The 14,866-nt window shown below is 46.0% G+C and overlaps 1 protein-coding gene across 1 annotated transcript in view; it reads right to left on the bottom strand.

Moving 5' to 3' along the window:
* Window positions 1-14,866, bottom strand: part of MECP2 (methyl-CpG binding protein 2) — a gene marked incomplete in the record, with an annotated part of 87,567 nt that overhangs the window by 485 nt on the left and 72,216 nt on the right. The window contains 3 exon segments of the mRNA XM_014583471.2: window positions 258-727; window positions 1,603-1,953; window positions 8,483-8,554. Of these exon segments, the coding sequence (XP_014438957.1) occupies window positions 258-727; window positions 1,603-1,953; window positions 8,483-8,554 (893 nt within the window).

Genomic DNA, 14,866 nt, shown 5'->3' with positions numbered 1-14,866 from the left:
GTGGTGGTGGTGGTGCTGCTGTTCCTTCTTGGGGGGTGAGGAGGCGCTGCTGCTGCTGCGCCCCTTGGGGCTGCTCTCCTTGCTTTTCCGGCCAGGGCTCTTGCAGGTCTTCAGTCCCTTCCCACTCTTCTCACCGAGGGTGGACACCAACAGGGGCTTCACCACCTCCTTGACCTCGATGCTGACCGTCTCCCGGGTCTTGCGCTTCTTGATGGGGAGCACAGTCTCCTGCACAGATCGGATGGGAGACTCCTTTCCCTCAGCAGCTGCAGCCGCTACCACGCTCCCTGGTTTCCGGCCCCGTTTCTTAGGAATGGCCTGAGGGTCGGCCTCGGCTTTTCGCTTCCTGCCTGGTCGTTTGATCACCATGACCTGGGCAGAAGTGGTGGCCCCGCCCCCCTCAGCTTTGCCCCCTGGAGAAGCTTGAAAAGGCATCTTGACAAGGAGCTTCCCAGGGCTTTTCTCCAAGACCCTTTTCACCTGCACGCCCTCTGCTGCTGCTGCTTTGGGTCTCGTGGTGCCGCTCCCTTTGGGGCGTCCCCGACCTCTGCCAGTTCCTGGAGCTTTGGGAGATTTGGGCTTCTTAGGTGGTTTTTGCTCTCGCCGGGAGGGGCTCCCTCTCCCAGTTACCGTGAAGTCAAAATCATTAGGGTCCAGGGAGGTGTCGCCTACCTTTTCGAAGTATGCTATCAACTCCACTTTAGAGCGGAAGGCTTTTCCCTGGGGACTGTGGGGACAAATGGAGAAACACCAAGAACAATTAGCAGCTTTCTATGGCAATGGAGGAGTGGCTGGTGGTGATGAACACTAGCAGACGTTATCACTGAACAACAGTCACATTTAAGAAAAGCCAAGACCTTAAAATTGGAGACGCACAGCCTAAGGCCGGAACAGCTCAACAGCTGTTGCCTGCAACCAAGGCTGTACCTGTACCTCTGTCCTCCCAGGCCTCTCCACAATGCAGCAACCAAAGGGGTCAGGCTTGATCTGCCATCAGAAAATTCCTGTCTAAGCTTGGTCATGACCCTGAGCTGCTCTGGGAAGAGTTTTCCACAGGGTAATGCTTGGCTCACCCTTCTCACAGTTCCAGAATTAAATGAGACTATCTGCAAATGGCCTCTGAAAACTGCTAACATTTTTTGGATCATTTAAGGGGCAGAACTGCAATGTTCTCCTTCACCCTTCCTCTGAACCTCTGGATCCAGAAGCCACTGCTTCAAATGGAAGGGCCCAGCTCTCAGTCCAAAGCTGGACAAATGCCAAAGGCACAGCTGGAGAGGAGGCCACCTGTCTCTTTCTCCAGAGGCCCTGGAGGAGAGCACACCATTCCCCACACTGATTCAGAGAAGGTCCTACTGCCGTTCCATCTCCAGACCTGGACTCAAGGTGCAGAGGGGTGAAAGGCCTGCTTCCCCGAGAGCTTCCTTCCTACTCAGGCAGCAACTTCTGTATGCAATCATGCAGTCTCCCCACCCTTGGTGGGGGTAGGCCCATGTATTTTCCAGGTCAGTGAGCAACAGAGAGCTGTCACTTAAACCCCTGTCCCCATCCCTCACCCACCCAGCCCTCCTAGCCCTATAGACAGGAGTTGCTTCTACTTACTTGATCAAATACACATCATACTTCCCAGCAGAGCGGCCAGATTTCCTCTGCTTAAGTTTTCGTGTCCAGCCTTCAGGCAGGGTAGGATCGTCATACATGGGTCCCCGATCACGAATGATGGAGCGCCGCTGTTTGGGGGAGGCAGAAGCTTCTGGCACTGCCGGGGCGGAGCCCGATCCTTCTGACATCTCTGCTTTGCCTGCCTCTGCTGGCTCAGCAGAATGGTGAGCAGATGGCTGCAGAGGCTCATGCTTGCCCTCTTTGTCTTCTTTCTTATCTTTCTTCACCTTTTTAAACTTCAGAGGTTTGTCCTTGAGGCCTTGGAGGTCCTGGTCTTCTGACTTCTCTTCCCTGAAGTGTTAAACAAGTATGTCAGTTTGACAGAGAACAGAAAGTAAGCAGGGGCAGGCATGGGGCACCCCAGCACATGCAATGGCCTAGGGCCATTGCATGCTCACGGCTTGCGGCTCTTCCCCAGGATAGGTGAACTGTGGACAAGGCTGGGACCCAGAGATTCCTTTAGGGGCTGTGGGCTGTTGGTAGTGGTGACCAAGTGCACCCAACCTGCACTGTGGCCACCCTGAGTCCCACTGCTAGCATTTGTGCAGGAGAGGACGTGACCTACACAGGTATCTTTCTTCTAAGTAGAAACTTAGAAGATGTGATTTCTAAGGCCACCATGTGACTTCTGAGGCCACCTTGGCCAAGGTCACCTTATGAGTCACATCTGAGAGTCCCTGAGCTTGCCAGCTGACAAAGAGGAGGCCCAACTGCTGGAAAGGAAGCTGCCGCCCAAAACAGGTGAGGGGGTTTCCTGTACAGACACTTGGGCTTGGGTGTAGTTTTGGTTTCCACAAATGTTTAACACACTCATTGAATTTATGCTCAACTAAAAAGCTGCTGAGGAGAGCATAGCCCCAGAACAGTTCCCTGGGCAAGCAGCACATAGGAAAGAATCATGGAAAGGAATGTGCACCTGAGCAAGTGACCTCGCACTCTGTGCCTCAGTTTTCTTATCTCAACAAAGGGCAACCCCACCTCACAGGCATCCTTAAGAGTGAAAATCACAGAAGTCACAAAGGCACTCCATAAATACTGGCTAACTCAAGCCACCAAAAACTGCTGCTCAGGGTTCTGGTGTGACAAGTGAAGATACCCTCACAAAAAAGATGTGGAGGTAAAGAGTAAGGAGAAAGGTGTAGTCCAGGCAGAGCCAACGTGTCCCTTCCTTGCTGGTGTAGAACAGTATCCTCCCCGCTCCATGGTGAGACGCCTCCTGATTTATTAACTTTTTTTAAAATTTGCTATAAGGTACGTGTGCTCACTGGAGGGAGGGAGAGAGGGAGGGAGACAGAGACAGACAGACAGACACAGAGAGAGAAAGTGAGGAAGCACCCCCAGGGCAGAAGGCCATGCTGTAATCTCTTTCTCCGCCACTCTTCTCTCAGGATTTTGGGCACACAAATAGATGTCTGGCATGTTTTTTAAGCTGCCAGGTCTGGGATTCAAACTGTGTGACTGGTCATGTGGGATTCAGTTACCACCTGGCTAGCCCAATTCATTCTTTCACTATGACAGAAGCAGTTCCTTCATTGGTAGGGCTTTGTAGGGCTCCTTCTTCCTGTATTACAGAAATGGCTACTGTGCGGGACAGCTGATAATGCAGTGGTAATGCAACTGGATCCATAGAGGAGTTCCTGGGCTTGTGTCCTGAGGTCTCCCTGTACACACATGCAGGGCATGTGTGTGCCTGTTATCTGGGCTGGCTGAGGCCAAGGATGTGGATCCTGCTGGGGATGCCCATGCCATGGAAGCAATAAATAAGCTTAAAAAAAAAAAAAAGAAAAAGAAATGGCCACTGTGAGTCCCTGGCTCCCCAGGCTCAGAGTCTGGCTATTGATCATGTAGTGATCCATCTGAGGGAGACATGGTTAAGACCCCCTTGGCAAGGCTGCTGCCATCACAGCTCTGTGTTGTGGCCAGCCTAAAGGGAAGCTTGGAAAACAGAGGCTGTTGCCCTTCAGTGCCTCAGGAGAAGAGCATGTCTGTTCCTGTCCTGTGTCCTGAGCTCCAGAGGTTCCTGCCACCATGGCTCAGGTCAGTGCTGGGCCCTGCCTCATGGCTGGCCCACCCTCCCTCCTGTCTATGTTGCAGAACCTGTGCAACCATGGCACCGTGACGTGCACCGGCAAGAGCTATTGGAAAACTAGGACTCAGATAGCTGGGGTGGGTGTAGGGAGCAGGAGTGGCTCCTGTTGAGTGACAAGGTCCTAGTGAGGGACTATTGTGGCCCTACTCCAGCTTGCCCCTGAGTTCATCCCCATTCTGCATCTTCCTCCAGCAGTTTAGGGCCCAGATAGTGGTTTCTGGAGTCACCTAGAGTCAATCTATACACAGATATCTCTCACTAGGTACTATTTTTTTTTTTTGGCTATAGTTGGGGGGCCCCTCATCTGTTCCAATGATACACAGCTGACTTTTTGATGCTGAGTCTTAGGATTCTCAATGGGAAATGAGAAAGCTGGGAAGCTAGGAATGGCTTATGGTCACCTTGGGCCCCTGACTCCTGAGGTTCAGCCTTTGAGGCTGGCCTGCTAAGAGAGGAGGGGAGCTCACCAGTATAGTGGGCTAGAGAGTGCCAGGCAGAAAGCAGCATTTGCTCCCAACCTGCCATGACACTGCCCACTGCCAGGGCTGCTCCTTAGAACCCAAGTAAAAGAAAAACACTGCACTAATGAGAACAGTCTGGCTTCTTCAGAACTCTCATCTGTACTCTAAAATATCTTAACCACAAGAGGTCAAATACAAACCACATGATCAAAGGAATGCCTTCTAGAAATCTACCCTGAAGAGATGCCTTCAAGAATGCCAAGCAACACGTACATGGTATCATTTGCTACAGCACTGTTTCTACCAGTTGAAGATCACAGACCCCTTAGATCCTGGTCTCTCCTGGAACTGTTGAAAGAACTCTGGCATGCCTGCACCCTGGAGTACTGTGTGTGGGACCAATGACAAGCTCCACAAGCTGCTATGACTGTGTGATTTCTAGGATCCATTGTGAAGTGAAAAATGTAGATCATGTGCAAAGTGCAAAAATGTATATCATGTGCCACCTTTTGTGTAAGGAAGCAGAACTGAGGAAGGAAATGCCAGAAACCAATGAAATTGGAACATAAACACTAACAAAGGAGTTTACCTATATCAAATGCATAAAATAGCACAAACCACATTGTTCTGGACAGCCCTAGTGGGATATGTCTTATGGCTGATGACAACAGCCTGAGAGCACTGAACATACATCGGCTCCCAAGATAAATGGATGATTCTAGTTCTGGGGCATCTCGTGGTGCCAGAAAACCATGAGAAGGTGAGAGGACAGCAGCGTAGCCCTGTCAGATGCCTATAGCAGTGGCCCAGGGCATGGACAGTGGAGGATTTGGGACCTATCTCACTGGCTGGTGGACTGTATGGGAGTGAGGGCAGGGAAGAATTAAGGATCACTTCCAAAGCCTGAGAACATGGTGGTTCCACTAGCTGAGAGAGGAAGCCTAGGTGAGGAGTAGACCCAACCTGTAGTTAGAAGACCAAGGTGAGCAGACATAGCTCTCCATAGCTCCTAACCTAATATAGGCCTAGAGGAACCGTTTGGTTAGGGTTCTCATAGGTTTTATTGTGCTAAAATATATGAAACATAAGAGTTTATCTTTTTAACCATTTCTAAGTGTACAATGAATGAACTTCAAAAAAAATTGCCAGAGGTACATGTATTTGCCAGAGAGAAAGAGGGAGACAGAGGGAGACGGAGAAAGTCCTCAATGGGATGTGGTCACATCACAATCCCAAATCCTCCATTTCTCCATCCTGTCAGGATCCTAGGCCATGTGTGCACACATGCCCAGAGTGTTTTTCACATGCCAGGGCCAAGATTTGAACTGCATGGTTTGTATGTGGGATCTGGCTTCCTTAACCACAAGGCTACGAGGCTGGCGTAAAGAAAAAAAAATTTTTTTAAGAGAGGTTTTTGCTATAGGGCGTGTGCGCTCCCTGGAGAAAAAGAGAGACAGAAAGCAAGAAATCACCCCCCAGAGGAGATGGCCTTGCTGCAATTAATTTTTCTCTATTCTCCTCATGGGTTCTTGGGCACGCACGCACATGTGCCAAGCATGAGTTTTAAGCCACCAGGCCTGGGATTTGAACTGTTGTTGACTACGTGGGAGTCCAGCAACGTAACCATTACACCATCTGCTGATCCCTAAAGGAATTTTTAATAGCACTGAAGAGGGGAATATAGTAATTTTAACTCTACCTATAATATTCTAGTTCATTCGTTCTTTCTTCCCTTTTTTATTTTCAGAGAGGTTTTTGCTCTAGGGCGCGTGTGCTCGCCAGAGACAGAGAGAGACAGAGAGACAGAAAGTGAGAAACCCCCCCCCAGGGGGATGGCCACGCCATAATCCCTTCTCCTCCATTCTCCTCTCGAGATCATGGGCACGCATGTACATGTGCCTGGCATGAGTTTAAGCCACCAGGTCCGGGACTCGAACCACGGTCGACTACATGGGAGTCCAGCGACACAGCCATTATGCTAACTGCTGGACCCCTTCCTTTCTTTTTTAAAGAGAAGTTTTTGCTATAGGGCGCGTGCTTTTGCTGGAGAGACAGAGACAGACAAAGAAATAGAAAGCTAGAAATCACCCCCAGGGGGATGGCCATGCCATAATCCCTTCTCCTCCAGTCTCCTCTTGGAATTTTGGGCACACAAGCACATGTGCCCCGTGTGAGTTTTAAGCCCCCAGGTCTGACACTCAAACAGTGGCTGACTATGTGGGAGCCCAGCGATGCAACTATTACACCATCTGCTGGTCCCATATTCTAGTTATTTCAAACTGAAATTACTTAAAGCAAGTATGACAACAGTGATTTTTTATTCCACCCAGTGAAGGGCATACAGGTGTTTGTTAACTTTCTTTTTTGATTATTGCTTCTATATTTAAAAACAGGCCCAACTGTGGTAGCAGCAGCACAAGGCTGTGGCCACATGGGATGCATGGGTTCGGAGCCTGGACTAACCTGAATAGGCCAGGCATGGTGGTGTATACCTGCAATCCAAGCTAATTGGGAGGCTGGGGCAGAGGAGCACAGTGCTTGGACCTTGTCAAAAACTACCACATCTCTCTCTTTTCCTTCCTTAACAAAAACAAGCACCCACAAAGAAGCCTGAATTCTGCTGGGCCTAGGGTGAAGGAAAAAATCATATAAAACGGGTAATCCAAATCAGCTACCATTGGCCCAGAGGCCCACTCAGTCCCAAGGTGACCTGGGCACTCACACACCCTCACTCGTCCTTCACTGAAGGCCCAAGAGGGGTAGGGCAGGCTGGGGTGCCAGGCTACTCTGTGAAGCTGGCCACCTGGGGAATGTAAGGAATGTGCTGAAACATATGCTTCTTCAAAGAAACCAAATACCCCTCTTCATCCTCCTAATCAGACTGCATGTGTGTACGTATACGCATGCATACACATACACACACACACACATCGCTATCTTGAGAGGGTTATGAGGAGAACTTGGCACTTAGTTCACAAGTTCACGCATCTTAAGAGTTGGGAAAGCACCTATTCAACTCGAGTATTACGGATGAAAAACAAGGAAGTTTAATTAGACAAAGGAAATTGTCTGAGGTCACGGCTGAATTGACGGTCAAGGAAGAGGACTCACAATCTCTGGCTTTACTGTCATTATAAACACACATGAGTATCCATCTGCTGCCTGTGTCCTGAGCTAGGCCCCGGCCAGGAGCTGGGATGCCAGGGTTGAGTTAGTATCATCCTTCTATCTTTAAAAGTTCACTTTGGTAGGGGGATAAACAAGTAACAAAACAGAAGTAACACCTGCCCTTCCAACTGAAAACAGCTAGCATAGTGGCAGCACAGAGACTGGGACAATTAAGTGGCAGTGTGCAGGCTCCCTAGAAGAGGAAGGCCTGAGCTGGGTGGACAGGGTGCAGGAGGAGTCCCATGGGCTGGCAGGGAGGGCTCAGGGCACACTACACACCACACCAGATGGGCAGAGGCAATGATAGCAACAATATGGCCAACGTTCCTATGCAGTATTCCCCCAGAGGGAAGAGTGCCTAATGATGCCTGCCCTTTATCACCAGGGCTCTGGGCCTGCTCTCTTCCCTGTCTTCATTTGAAGACTTCATCTTTCAGGGTTGGTTAAGCCTGCACTTCTGAGCAGCATTCCCTGCTCCAGCATCTCCTCCACTGTCCTTCCCTATTGTATGAGCTGGGGCATCCTATGTCTCCCAGTGTACTCAGAATACACCGCTGCGCATGCCAATCTGTCTCCCAGCTCAATGCATGATGTCAGGCACACTTCTATGCGAAATGCATCATGACTTTCCTGATGACCCAATAGCGAGCAGGCTCTGAATAAGTTAATAAAGGAACGAAGACTTTGTGAACTACCAGTGGTCTGTTGAACACTGGTGGCTTGGGGACAGCAGGAGGGAGGCCTCATGGCTCACTCAATGCCTTGGCACCACAGGATACCAGTATGAAAGATCATACCAGGTAGACAGATCGGCTTCCAGCAGCATGGCAGGTCAGATAAGCAACATCCCTTCTGCTGAAACAACTAAAAATGCTGGACTCAAAGTCTTGGAGACGCTGTACAAACAAGCTGACAAGAAAGGAATACATAGGATAAAGAGGGAGGGAAAGTCTTATCTGTGGAGAAATCTGGCAGGGGCCATTTTTAACAAGTGATCAACCAGAGCCCCAACCTCCCAGAATGCACCTTGTTCGAAAATGCCCAGAGGCAGTCCTGAAGGACTTACCAGGTCCTCATTTGACCCCACACTATGGAAGCTCACCATGCAGCAACAGGGTAAAGAGTCCAAAGAGCAGGGCATTCCGTACAACAGATCTGGACTCTTCCAGACAGTCTGTGGCAAGAAACAAGGGGAACTCAGGGGGAATGTTCCTCATTCATGAGACTAAAGAGATGGAATGGCCGAGTGCAACCCGTGATCCTGGAGTGGATTCCAAGCTCAAAGGCACTAAAAAAAGGCATGCATGGGGCATTTGGGGAAATGTGACTAAGGCTCCATGTCAGCTCATTGCTAAATTTCCTGCATGTCAACTATGCTGTCTGCACTCAGGAAAGCCATGCCTAAGTATTGGGTTGTCAGTATTAAATTGTTGTAAGTACTGGTTGTTTCTATGTATTTTTGCATAGAAACAGAAAAAAAAAACACATCATGACTTTCCCAACAACCCAATATTTAGGAGCAAAGCGTCATGATGACTGTGAGTAACTCTCAAATGGTAAATGGCCCAGGGTTGGGGCCTATGTTGAAAAAGGGGGAGACTGGGGGCTGGCAGATGGCATGGTAGTTAAGCCATGGTGATCATGGTTGGAGTCCTGAACCTGGTGGTTTGCTTTCTCACTTTCTCCTTCTCTCTCTCTGGTCAAATAAGTAATAACAACAACAACAACAACAACAAATAACGTTAAATAAATAATTCTTAAAGAAAAAAAAGAAAAAGGGGAACCAGCAGTTAGCATAATGGCTATGTCGCTGGACTCCCACGTAGCCGACCGTGGTTCGCGTCCTGGACCCAGTGGCTTAAAACTCCCGCCGGGCGCATGTGCATACATGCCCAAGATCCCAAGAGGAAAATGGAGGAGAAGGGATTGCGGCGTGACCATCCCCCCCTGGGGGGTGATTTCTCGCTGTCTGTCTCTATGTCTCTCTCTGTCTGTCTGGTGAGCGCACGCACCCTATAGCGAAAATCTCTCAAAAAAAAAAAAAAAAAGGAAAAAGAAAAAGGGGGAGATGACACCAACAGACTTGGAAGTTGTGCTAGCTGACAACAGTATTTTGAAGTAGTAATGGGCAAGCTTTTTAACCAATGAAAGAGAATGACTTATGTTACACAAAGACAATTAAAGAAAAAGTTGGAAACTCGGAAGAAGTGCTTTCTTGTAGTGGCTTTCATAAACAGTACCGCCAAAGGAGGCCTTGCCTAGGACCCAAATAACCCGTCGGACTAGGGGCAGACAGCACCTGGACCTGCAAAAGCCTGAGGATAATGTGAGCAGGGGAAAAGGCTGACAGGACTTCAGGGGTTTTTAAACAGAACTATTCAGAAGAGAAGACTCCTCCATTTGAGCTGTGAACTATTGGTTTCAGGGACTAAGACTAATGAAAATTTTGCGTAGAGACTTCACCCTCCAGACCCCACTTTAGAGTGCTTCCAAGCACTGAGTGTCTAGACAGGTCTAAGTGAACAGTAGCTAAACATCTGAATACTATTAGGGTCAGAATGTTCCTCAATTCCCACTGTATCTGACATACAAAGGGAGAAAAATGGAACTGCAGAGAGATTGCATATCACCTCCTCTTGCATGCCTCTGAACACTCTTCAAAAAATTAGGAAGAAATGTATAACCCATCGGATGACCAGAAATCACCACAGAGGCACAAGAAATGAGAACCCAAGAAAATACCTCTCCCCCAAGGGAAAAGAACAACTTCTCTTCATCCGAAGACAGTACAATTGAACTTGTGGAAATGTCTGATAAAGAATTTAGAATATTCAGGGAAAAAAAGTATTTAGAATATCTGGGATCAGCAGTTGGCGTAATGGCTGTGTTGCTGGACTCCCACATAGTATACCGTGGTTCGAATCCCAGACCTGTGGCTTAAACTCACGCCGGGTGCGTGTGCATGCGTGCCCAAGATCCCGAGAGGAGAATGGAGGAGAAGGGATTGCGGAGTGGCCATCCCCCTGGGAGTGATTTCTCACTTTCTCTCTCTCTCTCTCTCTGTCTTTCTGGCGAGTGCATGCACCCTGTAGCAAAAACATCTAAAAAAAAAAAGAATTCATAGTGACACAGCTAACAAAGTTGCAAGACAAGAGAGACAATGAACTTCAGAAGATGCAGGAAAAATGGCCAACAAGTTCTTGCACTATCTGAAAGAGGTGAGGAAGTTCTTGCACTATCTGAAAGAGGAAATACACACCATAAAAAAGAATCAAACAGAACTGTTAGAGATAAAGTCTGTAATACAGGAAATCAAAACCTCCCTTGAAAATATTAAAAGCAGATTAGATCATGCAGAAGATCGAATCTCAGATGAAGACAGACTCTCTGACCTAGAAAAATTCACCAAAAAGACTGAGAAAATAACTGCGAAAAAATTGAGAATAATATACGTATAATACTAGATACCATTTAACATCCAAACATCCAGCCAGATCACTGGTATCCTAGAAGGTGAAGAGACTAATATGGACTTTAATAATCCATTCCATGAAACCCTGGAAGAAAACTTTCCAAATCTAGGGAGGCATTCAAAAATCCAGAGCCAAGAAATACAAAGGACCCCTAGAATCAACCCAAGAAGATCTTTTCCAAGACACATTATTGCCAGACTCACCAAAACCACAGACAGAGACAAGATACTAAAATGAGAGAAACATCATGAGAGAAACATCAAGTTACCTACGAAGGATATCCCATCAGGCTAATAGCGGATCTCCCATTCGGAAACAATGCGAGCAAGGAAAAAAAGGGAAAATATATTTGAAGTGTTAAGTGAAAAGCAATTTCAACCAAGAACACTATACCTGGCAACATTATTTCTCATATGGGAAGAAAAGTCAAGAATATTCTCAGATAAACAAAATCTGAAAGAATTCACGAATACCAGACCAGCTCTCTAAGAAATTCTGAAGGGAGTGCTATACCAAGAAAACTAAATACAGACACACAGAAATAAGAGTTTAAAAACTCAGAAAATGGGCAACTTAATGGGAGAGACAAGTCCAGAACTGAATGTTGTCTTCCAGAATTTACACGGAAAAATCAGACCACAGCAGAAGATAAAGTACATGAGAATGAACTGGTAAAATAGAATTTTATGACTTTTGACCGAAACATTACTGATTTTCTTCTGTATTTTGTTTCAAGCTATTGATAGGTTCATATATCTACAATTTGAACAGACTCCTAACCTGTTTCCTGGTTTTAAGTCTTAAGCAAATTTCTCTCTCTCTCTTTGGAGAGGTTTTTGCTATAGGGCGCGTGTGCTCACCAGAAAGACAGAGAAAGACAGAGAGACAGAAAGCGAGAAATCACCCCACATGGGGGATGGCCATACCACAATCCTTTCTCCTCCATTCTCCTCTTGGGATCTTGGACATGCACGCACACGCACCCGATGTGAGTTTAAGCCACTAGGTCCGGGACTTGAACCGTGGTCGAATACATGGGAGTCCAGTGACATAGCCATTACGCTAACTGCTGATCCTAAGCAAATTTCTCTTAGCATTTAAAAATCTTGACTTATTAAAGCTCAAACTGCTTTTCTTGAAATTAAAAAATATTATTATATTCATTCTACTCACTGAGTTTCATGCCTAAAGTCAGACATGTGTTCACCGTAATGTATATATCAGCTGAACTTGTTATTGAAATTATTTAGATTAATTTATTTTTTGAATCAATAAAATATGTGTGTGGAGGAAGGAATGGAAAGCAACTGTAGATACCAGAAATGGTATGGGAGGAGTGTGAAAAATGGCAGTGGGTTAGAAATAGGGAATCAAAAAAAAAAATATATATATGTATAAGAAACAAGAAATGGAAAATTTTTTGTTGACAATAACATGTTTGATTAAGCCACTTTACAGTATATTCTTGATGGGAAATCACATTTGTATGCTGTGATGATGTTCAGTGAATGAATGTAAAATAAACTTTTAAAAATTAAAACAAACAAACAAACAAAAAACCAGATTCATGACTCTTATTGTATGATTTGCAGGAGTTTTTTCAGGAACACACTGAAGTAGAGAAGCCCTTCACAAATCTTTAATGCCTGCAAAGCATGATGCTAGGATCTTGAGTAATAAAATGGCATTCAGTGAGTTTGCCGCTAGAATGCAGACATTAGAGCACCTCTTTCACTAGACCTAGTCAAGGAAAGTTCATGAAGGAAAATCCAACTTGAAGGAATCTTGTTTTCAGGCCATATTACTGTATCCAGAGGGTCATGATGGTTAAGAATTACCTTAATTTTCATAATGGAAGTAGCCTATAGTAACCCTGCTTGAAAAGGCCCAGAAAGCAGTCCTGGAGGACGTACCTTGGGCCTCACCTGGCCCAAGACTCCCACATGATTCAGGGATGCCAACAACAGCTGCCAGGTGCTGCTGGCCTGACAATTGCAGTTGAGGAGGGACTGTAATTCCCACCCCGAGCTTTTCAGTCTAATAAAAAGAGTTAAAAGTCTGAAAAGTCAGGTGATGGTGGCAACACAAACTTATTTTCCACTTGACCTGGAATCCAGTCCCTTCCCTGCTACCTCCCAAGTACACTTGAGATAAAGTCCCAGAGCCCCAGTCAATGGCCTGACTTTTCTTAATTTCACTCATGTTTGCTTTAGGCCAATTTCAGAAGCTAACATTTTTCAGCACCTTTCATTTCCAATTATCCCATGGAGTTACATAAAGGGCCAAAGTACCTCAGGGGACCAGGAAGCTATGGGCTAGGTAGTGGCTACTTTCCCCAGGTGAACCGTGTGGGATGAGAGGAGAGAATTAGTTTCCTTGTACTGGCTGCTTCCACCCTAAAGTGACAGTTGCCTGGTGCCTGCAGTTCCACCCTGAGCTACAGAATCTCAGAATCAAGGCAGCATCTCTGCACAAATGAAGGCAGCAGTACTTTGAGAGACCAGAGTCTGTCCTTTAAAAAAATGAGTTTTTTTTTTTTTTTTTTTTTTTTTTTTTTTTTTTTTTGCCATTTTACTAAACTATTGCACCAGAAGTGTCTCAGTGGTCTCTGGGGAACAAAAGGGGATATGGTTCAGCTCCAGGGCAATAACAGTAAGAGCCTTTAGTTCAGTTGCCCTGCTCTGAATTCAGTGTACTTTTCAACTCCCACCCCCACTTTCTTTATTTTTTTTTTTTATAATGTCAGAAGGCATGTGCCCATCCAGAGAGAGAACTCCTAATAGGTCTGGTCACACTGCAATTCTTTTCTCTTCATTTCTGCAGCCAATCAGGATCCTGGGTGGGCATGTGTTTTTTAAGCCATGGGGCTAGAGATCATGGGCCATGTGGATTCAGCTTCCTCTGAATAGCACTTAATTATCATGCTACAGGGCTTGTCCAAATTCTCACTTTTGAGAAGATGAGAGAAAACATCTATGTTTTGAAAAGCTAAATAAAACAGTTCTTGCCAACCAAACTAGATCCCTCTCCAAATAAAAGTAACCAGTACCATACAGTAAATCTCATCGTTATAGATGTGTAAAATGAAAACCTAAACAAGTCTATCACATGAGCGTAAAAAAAGAAAAGAAAAAAAGAAAGTTAAAAAGCAATCCCTGCCAGAGCCAGCAGGTAGCATAGAGGTTAAGCAGCTGGATCCTGCATGGCTAATTCCGCAGCTCGAATCCCAGATCCAGTGGCTTGAAAAATCATGCTGGGCTTGTGTGCATGTATGCCCAAAATCCTGAGAGGAGACTGAAGGAGATGGGACTGCAGTGTGGCCATCACCCTGGGGTGTGATTTCCACTTTTATTTCTCTCTTTCTTTGGCAAGTGCATGTGCCCTCTAACAAAAACTAAAAAACCCTGGCTGTGGAAAATAGTCTTGTAGTTTCTCAAAATGTTAAATATGGGGTTACCATGTGATCTAATAATTCCATTCCTAGATACAGACTCCAAGAAACTGAAAACAGAACTCAAACAGATACTTAAATGCCAGTGTTCATGGTGGCACAATTCACAATAGCCAAAGGGTGGAAGCAACCTTAGTGTCTGTCAAGAGATGAGTGAATAAATACAATAGCATATTATTCAGCCTGAAAAAGGAAGGAAATTTTGACACCTGCTATAATATTTGTGAACTTGGAGGACACTGCGCTTAGAGAAAGAAGCCGAACACAAAAGGCCACATAGTGAATGATATAATTTACATGGAATGTCTAGCTAGGCAAATTCATAGAGACAGAAAGCAGACTAGTCACTGCCAAGAGCTGAGGTAATAAGAGACTGCTCATGGGTTTGAGCCATGTGGGATCCATTTTTCTCTGCATAGCACTTAATTGCCATGCTATGGGGCTGTCCCAATACCCCACTTTTGAGAAGATGAGAGAAATCATCTATGTATTATTTATTTTTAATTATTTATTTTAATTTTATTTATTCATTCATTTATTTCAATTTGACCAGACACACACA

This window comes from Tupaia chinensis, unplaced genomic scaffold (genome assembly GCF_000334495.1).
Source record: "Tupaia chinensis unplaced genomic scaffold, TupChi_1.0 Scaffold144326_1, whole genome shotgun sequence".
NCBI lineage: Eukaryota > Metazoa > Chordata > Mammalia > Scandentia > Tupaiidae > Tupaia > Tupaia belangeri.
The sequence above is the reverse complement of the archived record's forward strand: the minus strand, read 5'-3'. Positions and strand labels throughout refer to the sequence as shown.